At 47.1% G+C, this 26,975-nt stretch overlaps 2 protein-coding genes across 3 annotated transcripts in view; one reads left to right on the forward strand and one right to left on the reverse strand.

Annotated features, from left to right (window-relative positions):
- Positions 1-20,225, reverse strand: part of LOC144155051 (cysteine-rich secretory protein 2-like) — an 85,374-nt gene extending 65,149 nt beyond the window's left edge. The window contains exon 1 of one of the 2 annotated variants that reach the window (XM_077686266.1): positions 20,072-20,225. The gene's annotated coding sequence lies outside the window, so the exon portion shown is untranslated. Of the gene's footprint in view, positions 1-19,910; positions 20,047-20,071 lie in introns of those variants that run through there. The other variant, XM_077686267.1, reaches the window with a different exon arrangement.
- On the forward strand, positions 12,681-17,446 carry LOC144155049 (uncharacterized). The gene is made up of 2 exons (XM_077686265.1): positions 12,681-13,062; positions 13,125-17,446. The coding sequence occupies exon 2, from the start codon at positions 13,153-13,155 to the stop codon at positions 14,155-14,157; it is 1,005 nt and encodes a 334-aa protein (XP_077542391.1). The 5' UTR covers positions 12,681-13,062; positions 13,125-13,152; the 3' UTR covers positions 14,158-17,446.
- Positions 20,226-26,975: the final 6,750 nt, after the last annotated feature.

Genomic DNA, 26,975 nt, shown 5'->3' on the forward strand with positions numbered 1-26,975 from the left:
TCGGTCCGCTAATGCTGAAACCCTTAGCGACATTATGTCTGTCCTCAGCGATATCCAATCCGGACAGGCAGCCATCCTTAATGAAATGAAATTCATACGCTCTACGCTGCTGCAACACGAGGAAAAATTTGAAGAAATTACTAAAAGACTCTCTAAAATTGAAGACAACTGCTCTGTAATAGCCACGGTAAAAGAAAAGGTCGACGGCTTGCAGACACTAACTGAGCAAAACTGCGGTGATATCGCTAGCCTTGTCGCCAGGATGGACGACTCTGAGGACAGACAGCGACGATCCAACCTTGTCTTTTACTGTTTTGAAGATGACAGTGACGAGACTTGGGCACAGTCTGAGAAGCGCGTCATCGATCTATGTCTTGCCAATCTTGAAGTCTCAGTCCAATCTAGAGACATTGAACGCGCTCACCGCCTAGGGCGTTTTCAAACAAGTAAAAATAGGCCCATCATTGTCCGGTTCTGCCATTTCAAGGACCGAGAACTAGTGCTGTCTAACGCCAAAAAACTAAAAGACACCAACTACAGCATTAGTGAAGATCTTTCCCCCAACACGCGCAAGGCCCGTAAGCACCTCATTGAATTTGGTAAAGCATCTCCCAAGACGTATAAACTTCGGTACAACAAGCTAACCATTGACGATACTACTTACGTTTTCGATCGCTGTTCTGAAAAAGTAATCCCCCTCCGCCCATAGCTACCACCTCCCACCCCAGCGAATCCTAAATTAAACCCTGAACTTTTGTCAATTGTACACACTAATATTAGAAGCCTCTTGCCGAAACGCGACTCGCTTTTTAATCTTATCAGCACGACAGAATGCAACTTTGTTCTTTTAACTGAAACGTGGCTAAACCCTTCAATAAGCGATTCCGAATTGACACCATGCTTTCCTGGCTTTACAATTTTTCGGTGAGATCGTGATGGTAAGCGTGGTGGTGGCATTGTTATAGCTGCTCACAGTCGATTAAATTGCTCCCCAGTGGTCATCCCTTCCAGCCTCCAATTATTGTTTGTCTGCTGCAGAAATTCATATCCTCCGGTTATCATTGGAGTCTGTTACCGCCCCCCAGACTCAGATGCTTCATTTATCGCTAATTTCCACAGTGCTCTTAACTTCCTGAATGCCTCTCATCCTAACACACCGGTTATTTTAGTGGGTGACTTTAACTTTCCAGGAATAAACTGGTCTAACCTCGCGCTCACGGTATCTAAACACACTATGGAAAGCGACTTTGTTAACACGTGCTTAACATTTGGTTTATCTCAACTTGTTTCCTTCCCAACGCGAGCTACTGGGCACTCTTCAAATATTCTTGACCTCATTCTCACGTCACACCCCGGCAATCTTGTATCGTTAGTTCCTCTCCCCGAGATAAGTGATCACGCTGTACTTCACGCTTCGTTTTCTAATCAACTACCAGCCCCAAAACATTCAAAGAAAACCCTCACGCTCTACGATAAGGGTAACTATGCCGCCTTTAACAATGAACTATCCATATTTTGCGACTGGTATTTAAACGACTTCTTCCAACGCCCCCTTGAAACTAACTGGTCTTTGTTCAAGTGCAAAATCCATGATTTGATCAATAGGTTTATACCCACAATTACAATTACGGAACGGGCGTTTTCACCTTGGTTTAACACATCTCTTAAGCGTCTTAACAATAAGAAAAAGCGATTATATCGCTCGGCTAGACTGTCTAACACCGCGAGTGCTTGGAACAGGTACCGCGGAGCAGCAAAGGAATTTGAATCGCTTGCTGCGAAGGCTAAGCGTTCTTTTTTCTCTTCTACATTACCTAATATGCTACGCAATAATCCTAAACAATTTTGGAGAGCCATTAACCCCAACCCCACAAAAACATTATCATTACTTGATGAACTCGGTGATTCTATTCCAGATCATATTACCCCTCAAGTATTAAATTCTGCCTTCTCTTCCGTATTTACCCCTGAATCTTGCAGCCCGCTTCCAGACTCCCCATTCCTTGATTATCCGGTCATGCCAGGCATTACATTCGATTCATACGGAATTGCAAAACTAATTGACGAATTGAAACTAACGTCATCCGCGGGAATGGACGGAATTAATTCCAAAATACTGAAAAACACTAAGCCTGTAACAAGCATTATTCTTTCATACATATTTCAGCAGTCCATTTCATGCGGAGTGGTGCCGGAGGACTGGAAGCTTGGTAAGATCGTTCCTGTCCCGAAAAAAGGTCTTTCATCTTCGCCGAGTAATTATCGTCCCATTTCTATCACAAGTGTATGCTCTAAGTTAATGGAACACATAATTTGTTCCCACATAGTACATTTTTTACGTTCAGTACATTTCTTTCACCCTAACCAACACGGTTTTCAAAAAAGACTTTCATGTGACACTCAACTCGCCCTGTTCGTTAACGACCTCAGTTCTTGCCTGGATATTAACATACCTGTAGACGCCATTTTCATTGATTTCGAAAAAGCCTTTGATAAAGTTCCCCATAATAGATTATTTTTGAAGCTTTCACGTCTTAACATTAATTGTCTTGTTTTTAATTGGATATGTGACTTCTTGACTAACCGTAAGCAGTTCGTTTGTGCTAACAACCATCGCTCCTCCTTATCCGCGGTAACCTCCGGCGTACCTCAAGGCACGGTCCTTGGTCCTCTACTATTCCTAATCCATATTAACGACCTCCCCAATAACTTGGCTTCTAACATTCGTCTATTCGCAGATGACTGTGTCATTTATTGTCCTATTCACAATGCACGCGACACTGTCATCCTACAGTCTGACCTTTCTTTGATTCAATCATGGTGCGAAGAATGGCTGAGGTCCCTTAACATAAAGAAAACTTGTGTCATTTCTTTCCATCGCCGTCAATCTTATCCCTCCGATAAATACTTCCTGTTTGATTCTGAAATTACAGCAGCAAATTCATGTAAATACCTCGGTATCACTCTAACTTCAGATCTGACCTGGTCATCCCACATAATGAACATCACTAATGACGCTAACCGTGTTCTTGGCTGTCTCCGTAGAAACTTACGTCTTGCCCCACCTTCTGTTAAACTTTTAACCTATCTAACACTAGTTCGCCCGAAGCTAGAATACGCATGTGCCATCTGGGATCCCCATCATATCTCTCTTATTCAAACACTTGAATCCATCCAAAATCGCGCAGCCAGATTCATTTATTCAGACTACTCCTATCACAGTAGCGTCACCGAACTAAAATCTCAAGCTAACATGGTTAACTTAGCTTCACGCCGAAAAATTTCAAGACTGTGTTTGTTCCATAAATTTTATCATGCATTGCACCTAAACCATGTTATCATTCAAGCTCATTGTCTTTCATGCCGTATTAGCCATTCGAAAGCCGTTTATCCACCCCGTGCGCATACCACTGCTCATCACTCTTCATTTTTTGTGCAAACATCAATAGACTGGAACGATCTTCCTGCTGACATCGTGCACCACTCCAGCATCGCCGATTTCAAAGAAGCCATCGAACAAATCATCTGTTTGTGAACTGTCTACCCCCTCATGTAACACCCCTTGACTGAGGCCCTTGAGGTATTATAAATAAATAAAATAAAAGTACGTGCATCGGCACCCGGCCACCGACCACGAGGGGACACCAGTAACCACAATAGCTGACATAATTAGTTAATTAGTCCTATAGCTTTTAGTTACCGGATGCAGGGAATTGGAGGAAAGTGTTTAAGAAAGCTGGCCCAATTAATAAAATTTTAATATCTCGCTTGTGGTTAGTCATAGGCGTCCCCAAAGGTTCGCTCAATTGAAATGGCGTTCGACGTAATTTTACTTATCTGCACGTCGGATGCGTAAAGTAATGCAAATCTATCTGAAATTCTGTTTTCAGCGAGCAAATTTAACTAAAAGAACATCTGAGAAATGGCGTCATCAGAAGTTCTCTCCCTTCACCTCTCGCCTAAATTGAAAGCAAACACACGCACGTTCACGGAACTCGGGAAGGGGGTGCGGGTGAGACTTCGGACTTCGGTGGCAGCGCAAAGCAAACCTATAATCGCGTGTACGTGTTTAAAGCAAACATGGATGGCACTTCACTGCCAAAGAGAGCTTGCAGCGATGCCTTCGTATACAACGCAGCGCTGCAGCGTTGTAGTTGTCGCGTTGTATAAACAGTTTTTAACCCCTCCTCCTTCCGGTGCTTTCATGAACGGCACGAGATACTTCTGGTGCCGCTGCAAGTGCATGCGCGTGCGGGCTACTTCCATTATCGTACGAGGTCTGCGCCTGTGCTCTCCTTCTTGTGTTTGCGCGTTTATGACGTGAAGCCATCTCTATGATATATTAACACGAAATGGTTTTAAGCCGTGGTACAGCAAGACCTCACCGACGTCATATCCGTCACGGAAATGACATCGCCAGAAAAAGTTCCATTGACTCAGCGGCACTAGGATTCGAGCCTACGATCACTCTGGCCGCAATGAGAGGTGTGAAACGCCCTGCCGGCTGGGCTATGAACTCAAGCCTGCATAGCTCTACAAACGCGCCTTATATCCTTCCTTATAACATTCTCCATTCAAATGGAGCTGCCGTCTAGTAGAGATGAAGCGAAGTAGTGCGTCATGACGCTAATGAGGACCGATAGTTGGCGCCTCGATAGGGCAGCATATAGGAGCGTAAACGGTGGTGCTTATCCGCCGCGTATGCTGCGGGTGCGATGGCCCCGTGCACAAACTTATTCCTCCACCGCGGCCCCGTGTAAGAAAACTATTGCATTAAGGCATAAACGCAACGACGCCGACTGGCGAATGTCGCTCTCATGACTTCTTTGGTGCGTCGACAGTACCAAAACAGTACAAAACACTAAAAGGTGTTTCGCTGTGTTTCGCAAAACAGCACAAGGTGTTTCGCTGTGACAGATTTGAGCGACGAGGTGGGGTTGTTCTACTTGCGGTCCAAAATGCAATTGAATGCTTCTCTGTTCCTATTCTTACTGACATTGAATCGACATGGTGTTGTATTCGTACCGGATTTAAAAACCTAATATTAGGAGTCTGTTATCGACCACCATCCAGCCCGCCAAATTTTTGTGAATCGTTTCACGACTGCTTGAACCAGATCACTGTACGTTTTCCTGGCGCAACTATTATTCTTTTAGGCGGTTTCAACTTTCCCGACATTCAGTGGTCAGACGCGTATCAGTGCTCTATCGCAACGTCATCCGAATCTCTTCATTTTTCTTCAATTTGTAGTGATTTTGGGCTATCACAACTAGTGCAGTATCCGACGCCTGTCACTTCGACTTCATCATCGCTTCTAGATCTTGTGTTCACGTCATCTCCAGATCATGTGTCCCCGATAACATTGATGCCTGGTTTCAGCGATCATGACATAATTCACTTTTCGGTATCGCTTCCACCCCTGCGCTCGCCCAGTCATTTCAAAATGATCCGAGATTATAACAAAGCCGACTTTAACGCAATAAATAACGATTTATGTTCTTTTTTGGACTCGTTTTTTCCTGCAAGCTTTGAACGCACTGTAAAAGAAATCTGGAATTTGTTTAAAAATAAAATCTTCGAATTAACAAATAAATATTTTCCACTAAGAAAGGTGTACTGCAATGCTAATTCCCCTTGGTACAATCGACACTTAGATAGGCTTTCTAACCGCAAGAAAAGACTGTTTAGAGCTGCAAGATCGTCCCAGTCTTCGGCTCGATGGTCAGCATACAAGTTGCTAAAGTTACCTTTTTTAAGTGTACTTTGCCCTCTATCCTCCAAAATAATCGTAAACAATTTTGGAACATTGTGAAGTGTAATGAGAAGCATAACAAACTGTCTTTAATGTTTCAAGGCATGTAGTCTCGGATAATGAGTGTGCATCTTTACTTAACCGTACCTTCGCTAAAGCCTTCTCTGAACCAGCCAGTACTAATAAAACAATTCCCTCAAAGCCATCAAAGTTTTCCTTAATGGATATCATAGTTGTTAGCTCAGAAGGAATACGGTCTATCAACGACAAACTGAAGATTTCATCTACTTGAGGCTGTGATGGCATCACCACAAAATTCTTGAAAAATACGGCCGAGTATTCTGCTATCATTCTTGAACGAATATTTACACAGTCACTTCTTACGGCTGAGCTTCCTAACGACTGGTTAATAAACAAGGTGGTCCCAGTGCGTAAGTCGGAGGCAATCCATAATCCACTTAACTTTCGTCCCATCTGGCTTACATCTGTGCCATGCAAACTTTTGGAACATATCATCGCCACTCACCTTATCAAGTTTCTTCAAGAACATAATTTTTTACACCTGCTCAACATGGCTTCCGGAAACAATTCTCCTGCGAAACCCAGCTACTACTATTTACCAATAATTTGCACATATCTCTCGACTCCGCAACAATAACTGACTGCGTCTTCCTTGATTTCACCAAAGGCTTTGATAAAGTAGCTCACTCCTTGCTCTTACACAAACTCGGCCTATTAAACATTGACTCATTTGTGCTTGCTTGGATTCGTGGCTTTCTTACTAACCGTTGTCAATTTGTATCAGCCAATAATTTAGATTCTTCTACTACACCAGTACTTTCCGGTGTCCCACAAGGGTCTGTCCTGGGACCTTTACTGTTCCTAATTTACATTAACGACTTACCTAACAGTATCATCAAAACTATGCCTATTCGCGGATGATTGTGTAATTTATTGCCAAATATACAATGATGATGATGTCGCTATTCTCCAAGAGGATCTAACCAAAGTACTTAACTGGTGTAAATTATGGCAAATGGAATTAAATGTTTCCAAGTGTAAGTCTATGCGCGTATCTCGTAACAACGCCGCATGTCCAAGTTACCTCCTTAACACAACCACGCTCGATTTCGTCCCTTCCTACAAGTACCTTGGTGTCCATATATCTAACAAACTACCTTGGAAACATCACATCACGTCTGTTACATGTAAAACAAACAGAGTCTTAGGATTCCTGAGAAGAAATTTTTTCACAGCCCCGGTGGATCTAAAAAAGCTGCTTTATACTACCTACGTTCGTCCACATTTGGAATATGCTTCATCTATATGGGACCCTGGCAATACTACCCTAGTTAGCGATCTCGGTAGGATCCAAAATTGTGCCGTAAGGATTATATTATCTGATTATCACCGAGCCACTAGCGTTACAAGCATGAAATCGATTCTTGCCATTCCACTGCCCACTACTCGCCATAAGATATCGCGCCTGGTACTTTTCCACAAAATTTATCATAAAAACTCTCTTCTTTGTCCACTGTTGACAACCCCACCATCTTGTGTTTCAAATCGTACTGACCATGCGCAGAAAGTTGCCGTACCTCGCTGCCGGACGTCAAAATATTTTCATTTATTCTTGCCTAACACGAGTCAGGAATGGAATCACCTCCCACAATCACTCGCATCAAGAGCGCTTGATAATCTATTTTGCATTGACAGTGTAACAGGCTGACTTTTGTTACTGCTTTCTATTGAATTATGATACTGTGAACAGTAGCATTTTGATATTAGTTGCCTCTTGTTTGAAAATGTTGCTGTGCCGTATTCATGTGTTTTTGTATCTTGTACACTGTTCGTCAGTGCCCGCTCCCCTCTGCAATGCTGTAAAGCCCTGAGGGTACAATAAATGAAATGAAATGAAATAAGGAGAGCAGTAAAATGCCCTGAAGGAAGGTCGTCAGACAAGGAGACACAATCTCTTCAATGGTATTCGCAGCATGTTTACAAAAAGTGTTCAGAACATTGGATTGGGATCAGCTGGGCGTAAGGGTTAATGGTCACCTCAGATTTGCTGATGACGTTGCCTTGCTAAGTAATTAGGGGGACGAATTGTAAAGCATGATTACCGCAGTGGACAAGTATAGTAGAATCGTGGGCCTGAAAATTAATATTCAGAAAACTAAAGTAATTTTTAATAAACTCGGGAGAGCACAGCAGTTTGAAATAGGTGGCGAGGCAGTGGAAGGGGTAAGCGAATTTATCTACTGAGGCCAAGTAGTGACCCTGGATCCCAACCATGAGACAGAGATAATTAGAAGGATAAGAATGGGGTGAGTGCATTCGGCAGGCATTCTCAAATAATGAATGGCAGCCTACCATTGTCCCTGAAGAAGAAAGTGTATGACAGCTGCATCTTACCAGTACTCACCTACGGAGCAGAAACTTGGAGGCTTACTAAAAGGGTTCAGCTTAAATTGAGGACGCATCTGTGAGCAATGGAATGGAAGATGATAGGTGTAACATTAAGGGACAAGAAGGAGCGGAGGGGGTCAGGGAACAAACGCGTGGTAAGGATATATTAGGAAAAATTAAGAAGAAGAAATGGGTGTGGGCAGGGCCTGTAATGCGAAGGTATAGATAACCGTTGGTCATTAAGGGTAACAGAGTGGATCCCTAGAGAACGCAAACGTGGCAGGGAGCGGCAGAAAGTAAGATGGGCAGAGGATATGAAGAAGTTTGCGGAGATAAATTGGTCACAGTTAGCACAGGACCGGGATAATTGGAGATCCGTGGGAGACGCCTTTGCCCTGCAGTGGCCGTAGATAGGCTTATGATGATGATGATGATGACGACGTCGTTCGTAAAGGAATCGGTAAATCTGCCTTGAGCCTCTAGTGGCTTTTGTTATCGTCACTGGACAATTCCCAGTGAGAGAGAATTTGGGAATTGTGGGTGTTATGGTTATATGTTAGCAAAGCAGTCAAACGGAAGGGGGAATCGGTCATAAGCTTCGGCAGCTGTCATTGCCATTGGCCAGTCTTCTTGAGTGGCTGCAGTCTTCCTTGGCGAGATTGTGGGTACGTGTGTTGACATCGAGGCCAAACGGGAGTTAATGAATCGGCCATGAGTTCCGGATGGTTACTGTCATCGGCACTGTCATCGGCCAGTCCACCTGCGGGGTTATCTTGTCGGGCCTATATTCAGCCTTAATGTTGGGTGACCTTAACGTTGAGCCAAACGGCGTGCGAAACAACGTCCAACTCAACGTACATTCAGCTGTGGGTACCGATGGACGACTTCAACGCTGTGCTAAATACGGGCCGTCGTACACCCGATGGGGAGGTCAGGCCGCGCATGCCCCTGTTAGCAGCCATCTGTTCGTAGCCAATAGGGACGCCAGCCCAGCGCATACCTCCGCTGGCAGCCAATGGACATTTTGATTGCAGGTTTCTGGCTGGATGCAGCATCGGGGATTTCGATGAGGAGTTGTGGCTCCGCGAACCTGAGACGCCGTTCTTTTCCCCAACTCATCCAAGTAACAAACGAGAGATGCCCACGCGTTGAAAAAATTAAACGCAATTTCACCCAGTGTCACATCTGCTGCGGCTTAAACAGCGAAGCTGTGGTTCTCTTGTGTCGGCTCGAACGTAAACGGGCGCTTGCCCGAGAACGGCCGCGCCGTCGCCGTGCAAATTCTACGGTTCGCGCAAAGAAATCGTCAAGTAAACGTTAGATGCGGGAGACTCCCTCCCCTCTCTTTCCCCTAGCGAAAGGGAGCAGAATCCAACCATACGATACCACGGCGCCCTCTATCGGTGGGATTGGGAACCTGTTCCTACCCGCGCGTGACGCACGACCGACAGCAGACAGACGAAAAGACTCGACCTACAACAGCTCCGCTGTTAAGAGAAGACGTCACAGGAAAGCCGCACAAACGACACACATGCGCTGTGCCTACTTTCCTTGAATTTTCTTGTTTTTTAGCAGAGTACCCTTGAACTCCACAAGAGTCAATTAGCCCAACCAGCCCAGCGCGGATCGTGGTTAAAATTGAGATAATCAAAAGCGTTATTTGCATCTCTCTTTCTTTGTAGTTTAATTCACAGTATGTAGTAATTTTACATCCTTATTGTTCTTATACGCGCACTGAGTTTTTGTAACTTTTTGACATGAGAATAGCCTGGGCGAGTGACGTCACCCAGAAAATTGGTCTGTATTGATAACATCGGCCCTGAGCTCGCAGCCACCCCCTTCTTTTTATATATATACAGTTGTTAGCGCTGAGGAAAGATGTCAAGGAGCATTTCTGGAGGGCATAGAATTCACGCCTCACCGAGGGCATTGCGCCGCTTGAGCTGATCGAGCCCAATCTGTGCCGCCGCGTGCGTCATTCGACCACTTGGATGATGCGCGGAGACTCGCAAGTCTCGAATCAGATCGCACCGAGGGCAAGAAGGCCTTGAGTACATAATGCCGAACTACTCGTCACCGTCGTGAAAAAGACGATGATCAATCGATTTGCAATATTCAGGATATGTGGATCTACTATATCGACTTTACAGGCTTTCATCCAAACTTGTACGAAGGCAAATTGGCAAAAGTGTATGGAATTTTACAAATTACATACGCTTGAACTACGTGCTCGATGAATGCATACGGTTAACTTACGGGGGAAGGGGGGGGGGGTAAACCATAAATCCTGATATGGGTTTGATAACAGCGCTAGGACAGGACACAGAGAAAGCGACACGAGACTGGGCGCTGAGTCAGCGCCCAGTCTCGTGTCGCCTTCTCTGTGTCCTGTCCTAGCGCTGTTATCAAACTAAGTATGTACCAACAAGCCCGAATTAACACAGTTTTTCCTGATATGGGCACGAACCAGAGTGTTTTATAGTGTCCATGATCACTGCCTAAATTCCAGGAGAAATGCTCGCGGATCCATGGGCCTGGCTTCGCCTTAAATACACATTCCAAGTCGTCTGATATAGGCGCACATTTTACGGGCCTCCGCAGCAGGCAGCAGTCTGTGCACTAAGGCGACAACGTAGCAGTTCCGTTCTGTTAAAACAGCGGCAATACGACGGACGAAGAAAAAGAGGTACACTTTTTTCGTCGTCCGTCGTGTTAGCGCTGTTTTAACAGAATTAACCACTACTAACTTGCTCGGCTGGCACTTCTACAATGAACGGACAGTTAAGGTGAAACAACAACGCACTCAATTCCACTTGACCAGCACCCATATGCATACCATTTGTAGAGCCCCTTAAAGTTCGAGATATATGCGCTGAAAGAGGGAGAGGGAGGGTGCACTATTTCGTCGTTTAGAAGTATACTCCATACACGACGTTTAGATGCCATCTTTCAAGAATGTGACTACATCTGCCGGTGTGGAAATACTTATATGTCAGCGCAGTGTTTATTTTCTTTCTAAAAAGAAAATGTCAGATGATGTGAGCCTTGTGCGTCGTTGCTTCTCTGCAGTGCCTTCGAGGTAGTTGAGACTCATTTTGTCGGGCGCTGTTAACAACTTCCCCTAAATCAGCTTTGCTTCCCTCTGCTGGCTTTTCTAGCCGTTTTTCTAGGGGCCAACCATGTTGCTATATTGTGCAGTCACATTACTTAGTAGGGAGAGACGTGGTTACGCAGTCGTTATTTTGGATAAGGCCGCCATGTTTTCTTCTGCAATTGCGGGATGTTCGCAGAGAATAGCTAAACACAGAACTGGCGTCTGGTTTGTGGGTTGTAGTAATGTAATAGTTATCTTCAGTCTGAAGGACGCCGGAATCGCGAAAGGAATCACTGCTTTCGATTTTGCGTGCTCTTTTTGCCAGAAAAATGAATAGGACATGTGACCCATGAGAAAAAAAAAAAAGTCTTTCTCTAGTAAATCTGGGCATATTCAAATCAAATCAAATCAAATCACAGTGCATGTCAACATTTTTTGCTATGTTGCGGCCTTTCTTGCGAAAAGCTTAACAGCTAGAAGATGCTGGAGGGTTAGAGAACTTGCGCAGACAACAGAAAATAATGACACATGGAATTCGAGATGCAGTGTGCGGCACATTGGAATTATTTGCATAAAAACTGCGGCCGGTACTCGGATGCAAAACTGGTCTAAACACTGAAATACAACAAAACAAGGCAGGAAATTACGGTGTCTACCGAAAGGGAAAACTGCATTACAATGTTGTGTAAGCAGAAGTATTTATGCTTATTTGAGGTTACCTCGTTGCCTCGTTGCCTCAGTAGCTGTATTTACAAATCGTTGCTTATTTACAAGACGTTGCCCCCTATACCTTTTTAGATAAAGGAGGCAACGGCTTCAAATTCCCGACCATGCAGACAAAGAAACAAGCAATTCATCACTGAAACAAAGAATACGCAATTCCCCTCGTCTGACCTTATTATATTTCCTTGAGTGCTGTTCTATTTTGTTGAAGATATTCGGAATTTTGTATTTAAATGGTTGTAAAAGGTAGTTCGTGAGGCGAAGATGTATAATATATTTCTCTGATCGACAGGTTCGGCCTGCGGCATGACGCAGGGTTACATGTGATAACTTTGCAAGCAATTATCTACAATGATCAGCTGAAAAATGAGGTTGGTACAAAGTAGATGATATATTATTGGACCGGCTTTTTCGCTTCTCATCTTTTTTAGTCGTTATTATTGATGCTCTGCTTCAGACCGAGTGCCTCAATGCTGCGGTTGCTTGAAAGCCATGACAACACGCGCAAAAAGCATAACTCCCCACAAAATGTGTGAACTTTACGCGGCGAAAAAGCACATATTTAGCTAAGCCTGAAGGCGGAAACGGAACACCACTGCTACATTTACAAACAAGCCATTCCACCGCGTTTTGACGCCTAGCGATAGCGGCACTTGCTCTGATCGGAAAGCACGCGACGGGCGATGTTGAGTCACCGCGTTCCCTGCGTTGTATAAATAAGATTACGCGAACGCGGAACGTGTACACTAGGGAAACCGAACCTCGCGCTGGGCGCATGAACGCTGCAGTCGCCTACATTCAGTTGCGAGCATTTTGTCCTCAGGTGACACAACATCCTCCCTCGCGTTCTGAGTCAAGGAAACGCCGCCGGAAGAATATATGGGCTCCTCTGATTCAGCAGCAGCGTTGTACGGGACAGCTCAGAGCTACGCACGCTGTGGCGAGGGCGCAGCCGCTGCGATTCGCGCCAGCGCGGCCGAGCGCTGCACTCGGGCCCGCAATATTCTCTCGCGAAACTTTCTCCAAGCCACAGCGCACCCGAAGCGGCCGGTATCGCCAGGAAATGACTACGTTATCGATATAGGTGAGCCACTTTTCGGCGAATGCGCTGAGCTTTGAGACCGTCACTCCGTACCTTTAACGCAGAGTCGACTCCTAGTCAAGCCGCGGCACCATGAATGCAACGATCGCAAGGCCATCGAACGACTGCGGCCTGACACCTACGGAAGGCGAAATGTGTGAAGGATATTGGCTTGACCTGTCCTTTCAAGCCGTGGTTGTGGGCTTGACGTCATCTGGTGCTGTGGTTAGCGCGCTGATGCTGGTGGCTCTGCTCATGTCTCGTGCGCCCGCGGACTGCGTGTCTTCCCGTCTGCTAGCGGTCATCTTCACGTCGGCTGTGGCTCTGTGCGTTGCTTCGCTCGTGAATCCGGCCATGCAGCTCGGAGGCACAGCGCCCGGACTGAGTGTCGAATGTGTGCTCACGGGAAGTCTGTACCACAGCGCAGTGCAGACGACGGCCTTCTCCCTAGCTTTCCTGAATGTGGAGCAGTACATGGTGGTTTTGCACTGCAGCTCTCGGCATCGCAAGTGGACGAGGGCCCTCTTCCCCATCGCTCCGTGGGTGCTGTCCTGGGCGCTGACCATCCCACACGCGGTCGAATACTGGGGCCACTTTCGGCCGAGCAGCTTCACAAGCCTGTGCACGCTGTGCGGGCCGCGCTCGACTCGCCTCGTGAACGGACTCGTCACCGTGCTTCTGCCGGTAGCCGTGACGGCTTTCGTGTACGTCCGACTCATGACGCACGTGATGTCGGTGAGAAAAAATTCTCCCCAGAACTCGCCAGATACGAGCATGCCGCGCTTTATACAAGCTACTTGCTCCAAAAGCAGTAGCCAGAAGCTTGAGAAAGACTTGTCCTCCATGGTCTTCGTGCTATCTTTGGTGTGCACTTTCTACATGGGTTATTTGCCGTACGTGATAATTGAGAGTTACCTACAGCTGGAGGTTGGTTGCCTCGGCTCCCGCTTGGCATTCCTTTGGTGGACTGGCCTCGGTTGCTGGGGTCCCTTCTTTAATTTGCTGAGATGTTCCAGGTACCGCAGCGCCTGCCGGAGTGCGTGGCTTAGACGATCGTTATCAAATCCGGACGCGAAAGGAGAGGAATTTGGAATGTAACGGTCCTTGTGATGCGGTCATTGTTGGTAGCTGCCTTTTCGGCCGATTGCGCGTTCCGTCATGTCTGCCTAATAGCCGGGACTCAAGCCCGTACAAATCCTAGCATTGTTTTTTTTTACAAGCTAGAGTAAAAATTTGTAATCCTAGCGGGTCATTATGTCATTGCCGTAAACAATATGGCGGGAGAATATGTTGTTGGGCAAGTTTGTTCTCGGCTATGGAACACATTACAGAGTGAAGGTTGGTGAAGACTTCGCCACCCTTTGCGTTCTAATAATGTGTTCCATATCCAAATAAGACGGGAGAACGAATGCGGAGTCTTTATTTTGATTGGCAGTTTGCGCAAAAGGGAAATCCAATAACTGTATGAAAAGCACGTCATTGAAGGGAAATCAATGCACCTTGCAGTGCTGCATGGTACATCGCAGATCATGCGCTGAGTGAAAAAATTCCTTCGGAGACCTTTTGAAGCCAAGACAAATGTGTTGAGTGTGATGTAAATATGCATGTCAAATTTGCCAAAGAACAGTGGCTCTACACATGCCGCTGTAGCGACAGGGACATAGTAGAAAAGGGGATGTGCTTTGCATTTCATTGTACCAGCATACATTTTTTGTGGATGTTTACTGATGTTTCGTGGCAATAATGTTTGTTATTTCACCTTTATTGAAGTGCAAACGCCATGTACGGAAATCAAGCCCGCAAGATTTCGGTTGGTGTCTGGGTGGCTTCATTTCGGAATGTGAAAAATAACATTCCGAACCGCATTTTAATGTTTTCCATCTTTCGCCAAATCTCTTGTGTGTACCATATTCTATCATTCCATTTTTTGCAATTGCCGGTTGTGCCATTTTTAGTCATCGGACGCTGACTACAACGATTTTCAAATGTATGCGCTCAAACAAAAGATCACAGACGTTGTAAATATGTATGGTAGGCAAGCAGGGAGAAGGAGTAGACATGGCTTTATTGATAATTTTATAGAAACAGCGGCAAAATTTTTCCAAACTACACAGTGGGTTTGCAATGTCACCGCACCGTGCCAAGCGAAATGACAAAAAAAAATCGTAGCTGTGGTGAGCAGATGCCGCTAGAACTTCAACGAGAACGAGACGGAGAAGAATGTAGCAATGAAAGAACTGTCTTGCTCTAAATATCGCCTCAGGACGAAACAGCGAGAAATGTGTTTACGCGAGAGCGTTTTACGCATCCTCAAGGAAGTAACTTCACGCTTCGTGCAGGAAGTAGATTGCACCCCAGACCAGCAAGGATCATGACGTGCGGGAAACATTGGCTGCACCTTCGGAAGTGGTATACGATGCGGGCAGGGCGGTACAGTGTACTGAAGCTACTTTGGGAATCCGGCCCCCGTTATCAGCCACACCTTAGAAGAATATTTTTGGGTCGGTATAGTGAAGGTGAAATCGATTGCTTATTTCGCTATACGTTCACATTTAAGGCTCTACGGACGGTTACCTAAAAGGGGTTGCGCTGTCGCTTATTATCGCAACATTTTATGTATTTATTTTTGTAGTTTATGGCAAGATGCGGGGTCCTGTTGTAGCCGCAAGTAGGATTAAACTCATACTATTTTTCCAAATTTCTTGAACAGGCTAGGAATAAACCGGCTCAAGCCGTATGTCGATGACATACGAAGACAGCACGCATATCGAAGACACCCCTAGTCATTACATAGGCACATAGCTTTGCTTGCACAGTGTATACGCGTTTCCGATTTTCCTCCTCCGTACGTACTTGCATTTTGTGTATTCTTTTCCGTATTTGTACTCCTTGAAGTAAGTTTTTTTTTTTTTCAGCAGTGCTTATTTTGTACTTCGTGTGTGTACTTGCTGGTGTCCGTACATCAGTCAATTGTTGTGCCGTGGCCACGCCGCCTATAAATTTGCGCAGAATTTTGGTTCCTTAAGGCTGTGCTACTCCGTACCTCAGACATATATTCGATTTTTCGCACTCACTTCTCGCAAAATTACTCGCTTGCACGTATTTTTTTTTCGGAATTTTTCGCATTATCTCTTTCGTTCACGACGCATGCCGGCTGAGACATTAGCGGCAATATTTATCGTTATTTCGATATGCACCTTCCCTCTGTGTAGTCTGTCTTTTGCGTTTCTTGTTCTGTGGCTCGTGCTCGTCTTCTGGCAGAGTCGTCTTCAGCCTAACGGATGGGCAGGGTGAGATGCCGCTGTCGTCGGGCCCCTTGTGATACGCCAACCATCTATAGTGTTAATTTTTATCTATATGTTATTCAAGTTTAATTATGCTTGATCTTTTTATTTTCTTTTGCGAGTGAATAACTGTGGCGTACGAAGAGTGGTGGTGTCTGCAAAGTGGATTTTTTAGTCGTGGTTATAGAATAGTCCATTCATGTGCCTCTAATGCGGTTTTGAGATCCCACAGTTCAAATGTATTTCTAAGCATCAGAATTTTTTAGTATAAAACAAGCGATTGGTGCGTGTGTGCGAGGGGGTGGAGGAGGGGTAGGTGAAATGATGCACCTACAACCCTGCTCCAATTGTGGAAAGGGAGCCGCGGTATGAAATGAGGCTCATCGTTGGGTGACTTTACTGCTATGAAGACATGAGCACGACATATATTATCTGCTGCGGTGTTTTGGTAAATGTCGTCTACCGCATACTTCGCGCTAAATTTGGTCATTTTTGAAACACTTGGTGAGCGCCGTATTTATGAAACAAATTACAGCACAACTACGCTTATTTCTGGTATTATGCGCTCCATTTACTTCATGCAACCATTAGTAGACTGATGCAACAGGGTATTTAACCTGGATGATGTTATCAGATCCACCTTTGCCCTGCTCTAAGTATACTCGTAAGCTTCGGGGTTGCGTGCAATAAAGCACTAGTGCCACTCAGATTCGTACGGACGTCATAATACACTGTACAGTGGGGATCAATTTGAAGGTGATCGCGGGAGCATCGAATAGCGGGCCATTGAAGCTGCATAGCGACCGATTTGAGGACTCTGGATATAAAGATAGCACTGCTTTTTTCCCCTCGTAGAGACTGTATATAGTATCTTGCATAATACAACCATGATACAACCGTTAACATGGCCCTGCTGCTTGTTTCTTTGCCACTGGAGCGACACCTTCAAATTGATCCCGACTGTACCTGTACGTACATAGACTTTGTTTTGTTGCATTGTCATTATAATGTTGTTATGCATTTTTTTGCGCCCAACTATATGAGCATCGTTGCGAAAAAGGCGGCGCATATTTGTTGGAAATAAAATCACAGATACACCTAAGCCCTTCTTGAGAAGTAGTAAATGTCATGTCATTAGTTCCAAATTGCGGAATGTGTTCTCTCATTATTACCATAATTTTCCTTTTCGTCTTTTTCTTCTTCTATTAGTTTTTACGACTGGGAGCCTTGGCCAATCGCTCTTGCTAGGCTCATGTCTGGTCATAAAGTTTCATGGCCGTAGCGCTAAGCCTTCTGGCGTGCCATAAAAGTTTGACGTATTATCCTTCAAGCTGGGGGGTATCGGTTACCCGCGCTAGAGGTCAAAACGTAGCGTTAGGCCTAAAGCCGGTCCGCCACGCCGGCGTTCGCACAGCTGGCGCGCCGCCTGTTGGGGCAGCGCCGTAAGATGGCAGGTTCGAGTAGATTCGGCAAGATGGCGCTACTAACGGCAGACCGGTACCAGGATTAACTTTCGCAAATGCGGTTCTGTGCATGAAACCAGAGACCCAAGCGGGCCTGGAGATAAATCAGAGGGCGGTAGGAAGATTGGCCCTAGGGGCCCACGGCAAAACTGCAAATGAAGCGGTGCAGGGGGATATGGTGGGCTGGTCGTCTTTCGAGGCGAGGGAGGCGCAGGCAAGATAAAGTTTGAGGAGCGACTTCGTGACATGGAGGACGAAAAATAGGCCGCGAGGGTGTTTAAGTACGTGTATATGAGGAGCGTGAACACGCGGTGGAGACGGAGGACCAGACAGCTGACCAAGTGGTACGGGAAGTCGGTAGGGGAAAGTGGGGTTTACACAACAGTTAAAAAGCAAGTAAAGGCAGCAGAGATGACAAAGTGGGCACAGAGAATGGAAGCGAAAAAAACCCTGGATACTTATAGGGCTGAGAAACTGGAAATTAAGAAGGAGGGATTCTATGGCAATACGAGAGGCAGGGCATTGCTCTTCGAGGCACGGGCGAACCCGGGCATACACGGGTAGCTACAGGCAGCAGGATGAAACATGTGCATGCTGCGGCACTGATCGGAAAACTATAGACCATATTGTGAGGGGCTGCACAGAGATACGACCACCGCGGGGTGAGGGGGAAACGACGCTGGCGGAGGCTTTGGGATTTGGGGCGAGAGGGAACATCAACTTCAAGGCCGTAGAGGTGACGAAGAGGCGACTGGAGGGGTGGTAAAGGAAAAGTAGGGAAGGGATGGGTACGCAGGCGGAGTAATCATACGGATGAGAATTTAGAACAGCGAGGGGAGAAAAAAGGGGGGTGGGAGCGATGAGTTTAAAACAGGGAAGAAGGGGAGATGGGAGGGAGGAAGCAAATCTATTAGGTTAGCTGAGAGTAGGGCAAGTAAGAGTAATAAAACAGGCAAGTTGGTTGCTGACAACCGACGCCCCGATTCATAGGGAGAGCCACTAATCATCATCATCATAATCGTCATAATCATCATCATCGGCGCATACTCGCGTTCGCATAGCCAAACAAAGAGGACATTTAGCGGCAACGTACTTTGCTACTCCCTGAACTGCTATGACTACAATTATCACGCTGCAATTACTCATGTAGACCTCAGTACATCTCTCTAAGTGGCGTTTCTATGTCGAAGGCCAAGGCGCTATCCACACGTCCACCTCTGGTCACCTTGAGCCAGCGTTCGGGTTGTGTGCCTGTTTCAGATTCCGGGACCCTGGGCTTCATTCCCATCCAGACCTAATTTCTTTTCAGCTCTGTTACATATCTTTTATTCTCCCTGCGCTCAGAGCCGTTTTGTACGCAATTTCCTGCTTTAGACCGAGGACGCCGAATCAAGTAACGATTTCGTATTAAAATTTTGCGAGTGAATCTAACCTAAAGGGACACCGAAGTGATTTTGTCGAAGTCTTATTTAGGACGTCATTGGGCAGTTAAACTACTGTTAGCCATGATTTGACTATTTCGCAAAAATATAATTCCCCTGTAGGGGTTGACAGAAAACAAAACACCCCCACCGTTCCCGGCCGCTGCGCCAACTAACGTAATGCATAATGTCAGTCTGGTTTACGATGCGTTTTCATGCCACTTTGGCCTTCAAAATTTTGATTTTCACCCACTTCGTAATCAAGACCGATTTTTTGTTCCTTCACGCGCAGGCGGACGCTGTAAATCTGCGAATTCCTTGCCAAATCATTGCGGACTCAAGTAATTGACGTGGAAGATGGAGCAAGCGAAACGACATTTTGAGCGCAGTTTTCTGGCTAGAAACGGCTGTAAATTGGCCCGAGAAACTGGTCTAAACATTCTGGACCATAATGTGGTAAAACAATTAAACAAATGTTTACAACTCACTTCATTGTCCCTTTAAGGCCTTCAAAACAGTGTGCTGTATTTTACAGATTCGAGATAGGATAAATATATCTCACATTACAAGTTTTCGAAATCGTAATGAATTGGACCTTTTTCGGGATATCAACGCTATCGGCACCATTGTGGTACCGACAACATTGATAGCCGGAGCAGTGGATTCAGACACGGCTTACGCACCATTAAGAACGAATGTAGGAGCTTCCATCTGGTGTTGCGCTGACCGTTGATATCTATCGAAGAGAATTGCTGGAACACCCCGCACTAACTTACTGGCTGGGCGAACGTGCGCTGAAGTGCGCTGAGATGCGACAGGAAGAACGCTCCGGAGAGGTACTTACGTGGTTTAAAGGCCCACCACCGGGATTCTCCGGGTGCCGGTCTGCAGTCGCCCCGGGGCCAAGGCCGCAAAGCGCGTGGGCACGGCTCTTGCGGGGCAGAGCTCGGCGAGGCAAATAACGCTCGCGTGCGCGCCGCCGAAGAAAGGCAAATAGCGAAGAGGAGGCGGAGGAGGAGACGCGAATTTCGCAGCCTCTTTCGCGGACCCCAGAGACGCCTGCGCTGGAGCCAGCCACCTCGTCGGCAGACAGGGCTGGCTGGGAAGACCGGGCCATTCGGAGGAGCCCATGTTTGCTCTAAAGTCCGGCTGCTAAAGGTAAACGAGCTGTAGCGTCCTGCAAAGGCTCGGGGCAGCTCGGTGAGAAAAGGAAGGCGCCAGACACGTCCTCGTGCCATAGCTGCCGTGAAGGTCGAAAGATGCGCGACCCCTACCTCCTCTGTCGCCTGTTTAAGAAAAAGGTGTCAAGAGTGCGAAGAAGCACCACAATGGGAGCAGGCCTTTGCGCGTGCTCTATGTATTAGTTGCTCGTTCCTTTACTAGTAATACTTTTCCGCGGAGAGATAACTGAGTGCATGAAAAATTTAAATGAACCTTGCGGCTGAGCAAGCCAGCAACTAAGGTGTCTAAGACAATCCTAAGACAATCCCGTGGTTGAGCTTTGCCACAATCCACTCGACTGACCAATCCATGATGCCAACAATAACATTTTGGCCGATGAAAAGCAAAAGTTGGTCTGCCCTGTAGCTTCACACGTTCTGCATTGCGCAGTTGCACAGCGCAGTTCACATTTTTTAGTCAATGTATGCATGTTGCTGCCATTCGCCGACTTCACTTCTTTTTTTTTGTGTGTGTGGCATGGATTGGGCACTCGAGTGGATTGTGGTGGAGCTTAACCACGGGATTCCCTTAAAGGGACCCTGCAAAACTTTCTTCAATTTTTTTTGAAATCATGCTTGCAGAACGTAGTCACCCAACACGCCCAGTACTCGATTAGGGGTCGCAAAGTACCTCAGCCAAAAATTACGGCTTTATACCCATCAGATAACTTGGAAACTCGCTCAATAAATTTTTCTCTCTTTCCGGGTCTTGACGTTCTTCGACCGCTCTAACTACGTCACTAAGGCCATGTAGCGGCTGTTGGCCGGTTTTCTTTCAGTTGCAGCAATGAACGCTTTTCGATAGCAACTTTAAAAATAAAGCCACAAAAACAAAGCAGAAACGGAAGGCGCATCCGGTGCGATGAGCAAATTACGCAGTGCCGCTCCGTGTTGGCGATTTTCGCAGTGCTTCCAGACGCGAACGAAAGCGTGAAAGCGTTTATCGAAACTGTTGCAGGGTCCCTTTAAGGGGCGGGAAGCAAGCAAACGTGAAGGCACTCTTAGCACGTGATATAAGGACCCTATCACTTATTTGCCGCGCCAACGCGTGGGTATGTGTAATCTGCGGGTATGGCCGGCCATATAAAGGCCTATATTTTTGGCCAATCCGCCACATGCGTATGTGCGTTCTCTAGGAATGTGGACGTAGGCCTGAACTCTACAGACGTACGTTTCAAGACCTCTTGTTTATACTGGGACTTTTTTGAGCGTGGCGAAATATAAATACCACGGTGAATTTTCGTCTCGCCTCCTGGGCTTCATAGCAGCCAATCAAACTTGCGCACAAAACCCCGCAGCTCTTTCGTAACATTATTCCCCGAAACACTGGCGTCGAGGAAAGCAAAAATGGTTCCGTTTTTTTCTTTTTCAAAGTCATTTTGCAACGCGTCCGGTGCGCTATTAATGCAGCTACGGGAGCGAAGGAATTGCCCCCAGTTTTCTTGTGCACTGCAAGCTTTTCCTGCCCTTGTAGGTCCTGCCCTTGTAGGTTGTAGGTTCAGGTTCTATGCTCACAGCGCAAGTTTCTCTCCATTTTCTTCCTTTCCCACCATTCCGACTGCGAAGAAGAGACGCACTGGTTTCCCTGTGCTCTCACTGGCATTTCTGGATGTTGGCTTTCCTTGCTATCATTCGTTCAACGTGCCCCGCATTCCCCATGATCGTAAGCTGCATGCAAAGGGAAGGCTTCGTCTCTGGCAGTCTGGGTGTCACAGGTAGCGCACGATGGTCTGTGGCCAGCAGACTTCTCTCTGCACGGCGTCCACGCTCGAGGCACTATCGCGAGGGTAAACGAAGGTGCCTTTCACCCCGAAGTTGTTACCGCGGCGCTGGCTACCACCCCTGAAAGCCGGAAACGTTCACAAACAAATAAGCATATGAGGAAATGGGAGGGAATTCAGTCGCTTCTATTGCTCCATGCTTTCGCGATAGTGATCCTTACTGGCGAAGGCAGACGACAGAGGTGCATGGTAAGATTAGAAAATTGGAACGGAAAGGAAAATTATTGTCTATGTTTGTACGTGCGACAAGATGCGATTTGTTGTTGTTGTTGTTCTTTAGCGAACGTGATATATTCTGCAGTTTCTCCACTGTGCTTGAGCGAATGTGCAAACTGCATCGCGTACGTGTTCGCGGTCCTTGTTACGAAAAGGGAAGGCCGATCTTCAGTGTTTATTGGCGCCGTCAAGAGAGCGACGCAAAGCCGTGCATGGTAGTCCAAGCGCAGCGTTCCGAACTCAATCCCGAGCGAACGTGCCAGCACGCATCGCGAGGCGCGTGAACGTGCCACTTCGTTGTCAGCGTCTCTACAATCATCATCATTGTCCATGTTGGCGGCAGATTAGAAATCCGCCACATCCTCCGCGCCCACCAAAATGCTCACTCGCATAGATACAAACCAGACAACATTAGCACTAGTCAAGCACATTCTACAGTACATTAGCTGAACTTGTCAGATCCTAGTGTGAGCGTCTTTGGCAAACACTATCGTCGATTGACCATGCTCCATAAAAAGTACTGGAATTGGCCGTCTAAGTCCCTCGGCAGCGCTGTGGTCGCAGTTGCTTGCTGCATGGGAAGTGAACACAATTCACAACGTCCGAAAACTTCATGCTTTGTCGGCCTGTAGCCTCCCCGTCACTCTCGCGTATTTCAGCGAGAGCCTTGCCGACTCCACAGTGAAAAAGTCGCATATGAGCGTTGCCAATGGAGTGGTTATAACGGTCATCTCCAGGTTCCAGTAGCCGGCGTTTCTTTTCTTGTGAGGAGCAGTTAAGATTCATTCGTTTTTCAATGTGGCCCTTCACAACTTTTTCTGCGTGGTCAGCGCTGTTGCCTTGCCTCATAGCATTATCGTAGGCTGTTATGCCGTCTTCATTTGCAGAAAGTTGTCGAGGTAACCTATGAGGTCTGGAAAGGGCATTCTTGCGGTTGTCGACCGTGGACTCTTCAAACCTGCGCAATGCATCTTCATCTGGATGGGGAATCGAAGTGTTCTTGAGACCAACAGTATCTACCTTCCGAAACCGCCGAAAAGAGCAAGGTCGGTCCTCATTGTCGTGCGTGTCTGTGCGGAGAACACAGACGAGGGTGCTGCCTTTGCATCTATTGCTCTCTTGCAGAGATAACTGTCCTTGAAAGGTCCATCCCAGTCTTGTGCTGACGGCGACCAAAGCAGGATTCGTTTCTTCCCACTGTACTTGGCTCGTTTTTGGCGCGAACTTCCAGATCTGGTCGGATCCAATTAGAAGGCTTACTCCTTGCTTGAACTCCATACCTGGGAAAGCAATGGTGTCAGCCAGAAGCTTCCCCTCGGAGACCAGGCGTTGCAGAAGCGTGTTGCCCTTCGGTGCTTCAGCCACGTCTTCACAAATGAAAGGCACGACGATGGCGTCGACCTCAGCAGACGTGCTGTCATGTTGACTGCGAAGGGTCGCTCTGACGACTTTAAACTTCTTCTTGGGACCTCCAGATTGGCCGAAAGCACTGATGGCTAGATCGACTTCGCCAGTCGCCTTTAACTTCAGCTTAGCGACGACGTCTGCTCTGATGAATGTCCGCTGGCTACCATTGTCAAACACTCCGCGGACGTAGCAGCAATGCGATGAAGTTGTCATCCATGCCCTAAACGTCTGTAGTAGGACGTCGCTGATGAGTCGCGGGACGGCTGGTTTGCGTGTGGCGATGTGCATCGCTGCCTGTCGCATTTTTCCAGCCGATTCCGACGAAGGTCTCTTAGCGCTGCGGTAGCTGCACATCGTGGTGGCATGTCGGCGCTTACATGATTGACATTGGACCTTTCTTCGGCAACTCCGTACGAGATGTCCCTTTCCGGTGCATCTGAAGCATCGGCCGTCACTTGACAGGCGAGTTCGCTTGTCAGCCAAGTCAATGTCGCCAGAACATTCTTCAGTCCTGTGATCCATAGCGGCGCAGAAGAAACAAGCAGAGGTCTGTGCCTTGTTGTGGAGAACCGCAGCGGCCGGAATAAACGGCTGCTTCTTAGATCCGCGTTCGGCGTCATGACTTTGCGGTGGCTTGCTGATTTGACAGCTTCTTTCTCGGCACTCTACTTCCACTCGCAGAAAAGACAGCAGATGTTCAATCTCCTGTTCCGACGAAGCTTGACTGCTCGTAGAAGATGTGCTCGTAGCAAGGCTCTGTCGTTTCAAATAGTCCACGACAATGTCGCTAGGTATGACCTTCAAAAGCACTTCATTCAGCATAGCCGCGTATGATGACATGCCGATTCCCAGGCTTTCTAGTCCTCTCCGGTTCATCTGCACTGCATCGTAAAGCTTCCGCAAAGCAGCCACGTTACTAGATAAATCGACAGGCCTGAGCATCCGCAGGTTTTCTAGGTGCTTTTGCTCGATCAGCTTTACGTTTCCAAAACGATTTTTTAGGACATCTAGGGCGTCTGAGTACGAGGACTCGGTCATTTGAATGCCCGCAACGGCTTCCGCAGCAGCTCCGTCTAGAAGCGAAACTAAGTAGTGGAAGCGGTCGGTGTTGGACAGCCTGGGGTTTTCATGGACCAAATGTCGGAACATTTCCCAGAAGGGTTGCCACCGCGTTATAGCTCCGTCGAAGCGCAACAGTTCTAGTTTCGGGAGACGTGCTCCAAACTCACGGGTAGCAGGCGAAGCTTGTGCGCCCGAATTCGCAGCTCTTCGGTCCCCGCTGGCGTCATCCAATGAAGAAGAAGTCTGGTACGTAGAAGATTTCAGGACGTCCATATGATGCTCAAGTAACGCCAGGGTGCTGTTCGCTGCGTCTTCGTACTCCATGACAGAAGCGTAGTCCTCGGATGCTTGGTCGTCGGTCAGGTGGGCTTCGAGCTCGGCGTTGAGTGCAGACAATGCTGAATTGCTTGCTCGGAGACGTCCGTGAATGACACGAAGGGCGGATAGGTCCAACTGCTGAGACTGTAGCAGCTGGTCCACCTCGCTGATAATCTTCGTGTTCATAGCCCGCCGTGACGCGCGCTTGCTCTTTACTCGATCCATGCCGGTCGCAACTGAAGAAAAGGCTCACCCAGCTCGTAAAAAGAAGGCTCGCCGCGTTGCTGGCTTGCTTCCGAGTTTTCGGCACCAATGTTACGAGTAGGGAAAGCCGATCTTCAGGGTTTATTGGCGCCGTGGAGAGAGCGACGCAAAGCCGTGCATGGTCGTTCAAGCGCAGCGTTCCGAACTCAATCCCGAGCGAACGTGCCAGCACGCATCGCGAGGCGCGTGAACGTGCCACTTCGTTGTCAGCGTCTCTACAATCATCATCATTGTCCATGTTGGCGGCAGATTAGAAATCCGCAACAGTCCTTATCTGGGGGTCTACATGGGAGCGGTCGAGTCGCACGCATGTTTTCCTGCGTCTAGTTGCAAATTGTTTTTGTCTTTCTGCGCGATACGAAAGATCCGTTTTTACGCACCGTCACTCAGGTACATTTGGGCAAGGTTTTGCAACAGCTTGTTGCCAGTGCAACACAACTGTTGGCCGGCGGATTTCTCCGTTACTTCGGCGAAGTTGTTCTTGCGGCTCAATTTTTGTGCGCACGTTTTTCTATAGAATGCTTGGGTAGTGTCAAAAGGAAGAACGTTCTACACAGACCGGTTCGACTCATGACTGCCGGATCCCCTGTATAGAACCTTGTACCGCGTAGTGCCTGCGCAAAACAGGCTGTAACGGGTCGAGGTTAACAGCGGTTCCACCAGGTTTCGAAACTTCTTTCTTTGAATTGCATGCTGGCAATTGGCCTTCCCAAACGTGGATAAGGGCAAAAGCTATATGTTTGTACCATGGGGCATAGATTGTACGTACACTTTGTAAGAAGCCCAAAACCGTTGAACACGTATTGCTGGATTGTTGGGACGCTCTCTTTCGGTGGGACGTCCTCCAACGTACGCTAAAAAAAGTATGTTCCGCTAGGTTGTCACGGAATTCGGTTTTTGTGTGTGTATAGCTAACGATTATGGTGTGGCTTATGATGTGTTAATAGTCTTCGTCTTGCACGAGATATGGTGGTCGCGCATGGTTTTCCGCAATAGCGATGTAAATGCAGTATGTACACCCGCGTGAACGTCATGAGAATTGAAGAGGACCAGCCATGTGTACCTGACTGGTTGTCCGAGATTGGAAAAGTATTGCACATACCATGTTTATAATTATGATACGCTATAAAGCACTGAGCTAGGTTTTAAACCTTTGTAAGGGCCTTTTTGTTGATGCCCATACTTAGCAATAACGAAAAAAAGCTCTCCCTTGGTAGACCATCGGACGCGCTATCCGAAAGTTTCGGGTTCGCTTCCCACCCGGAGCCCAAATATTTGGCTCTTTTCTTTCTTTACAACCCTTCTTTTCACATTTTCTCTAAAGAAAAGAGGCGTTCCCACGTTCCCGTTGCCGCCATTGGGGCTTTTGACTGTTGGCTCTCCTCACTATATAGTGCGAGAATTTGCTCAAATTCTACCCTTTTATTATTCACACTGGTCTTCATCACCGCCCAGCCGCACCTGCTCACCATCACCTTCG

This window comes from Haemaphysalis longicornis, unplaced genomic scaffold (genome assembly GCF_048455015.1).
Source record: "Haemaphysalis longicornis isolate Haplotype H1 unplaced genomic scaffold, Haemaphysalis longicornis Haplotype H1 scaffold_1, whole genome shotgun sequence".
NCBI classification, from domain to species: domain Eukaryota; kingdom Metazoa; phylum Arthropoda; class Arachnida; order Ixodida; family Ixodidae; genus Haemaphysalis; species Haemaphysalis longicornis.

What these genes read in the sequence shown, in the direction of transcription:
- LOC144155049 (XM_077686265.1), top strand. Translation starts at nt 13,153, where the DNA reads ATGAATGCAACGATCGCAAGGCCATCGAACGACTGCGGCCTGACACCT.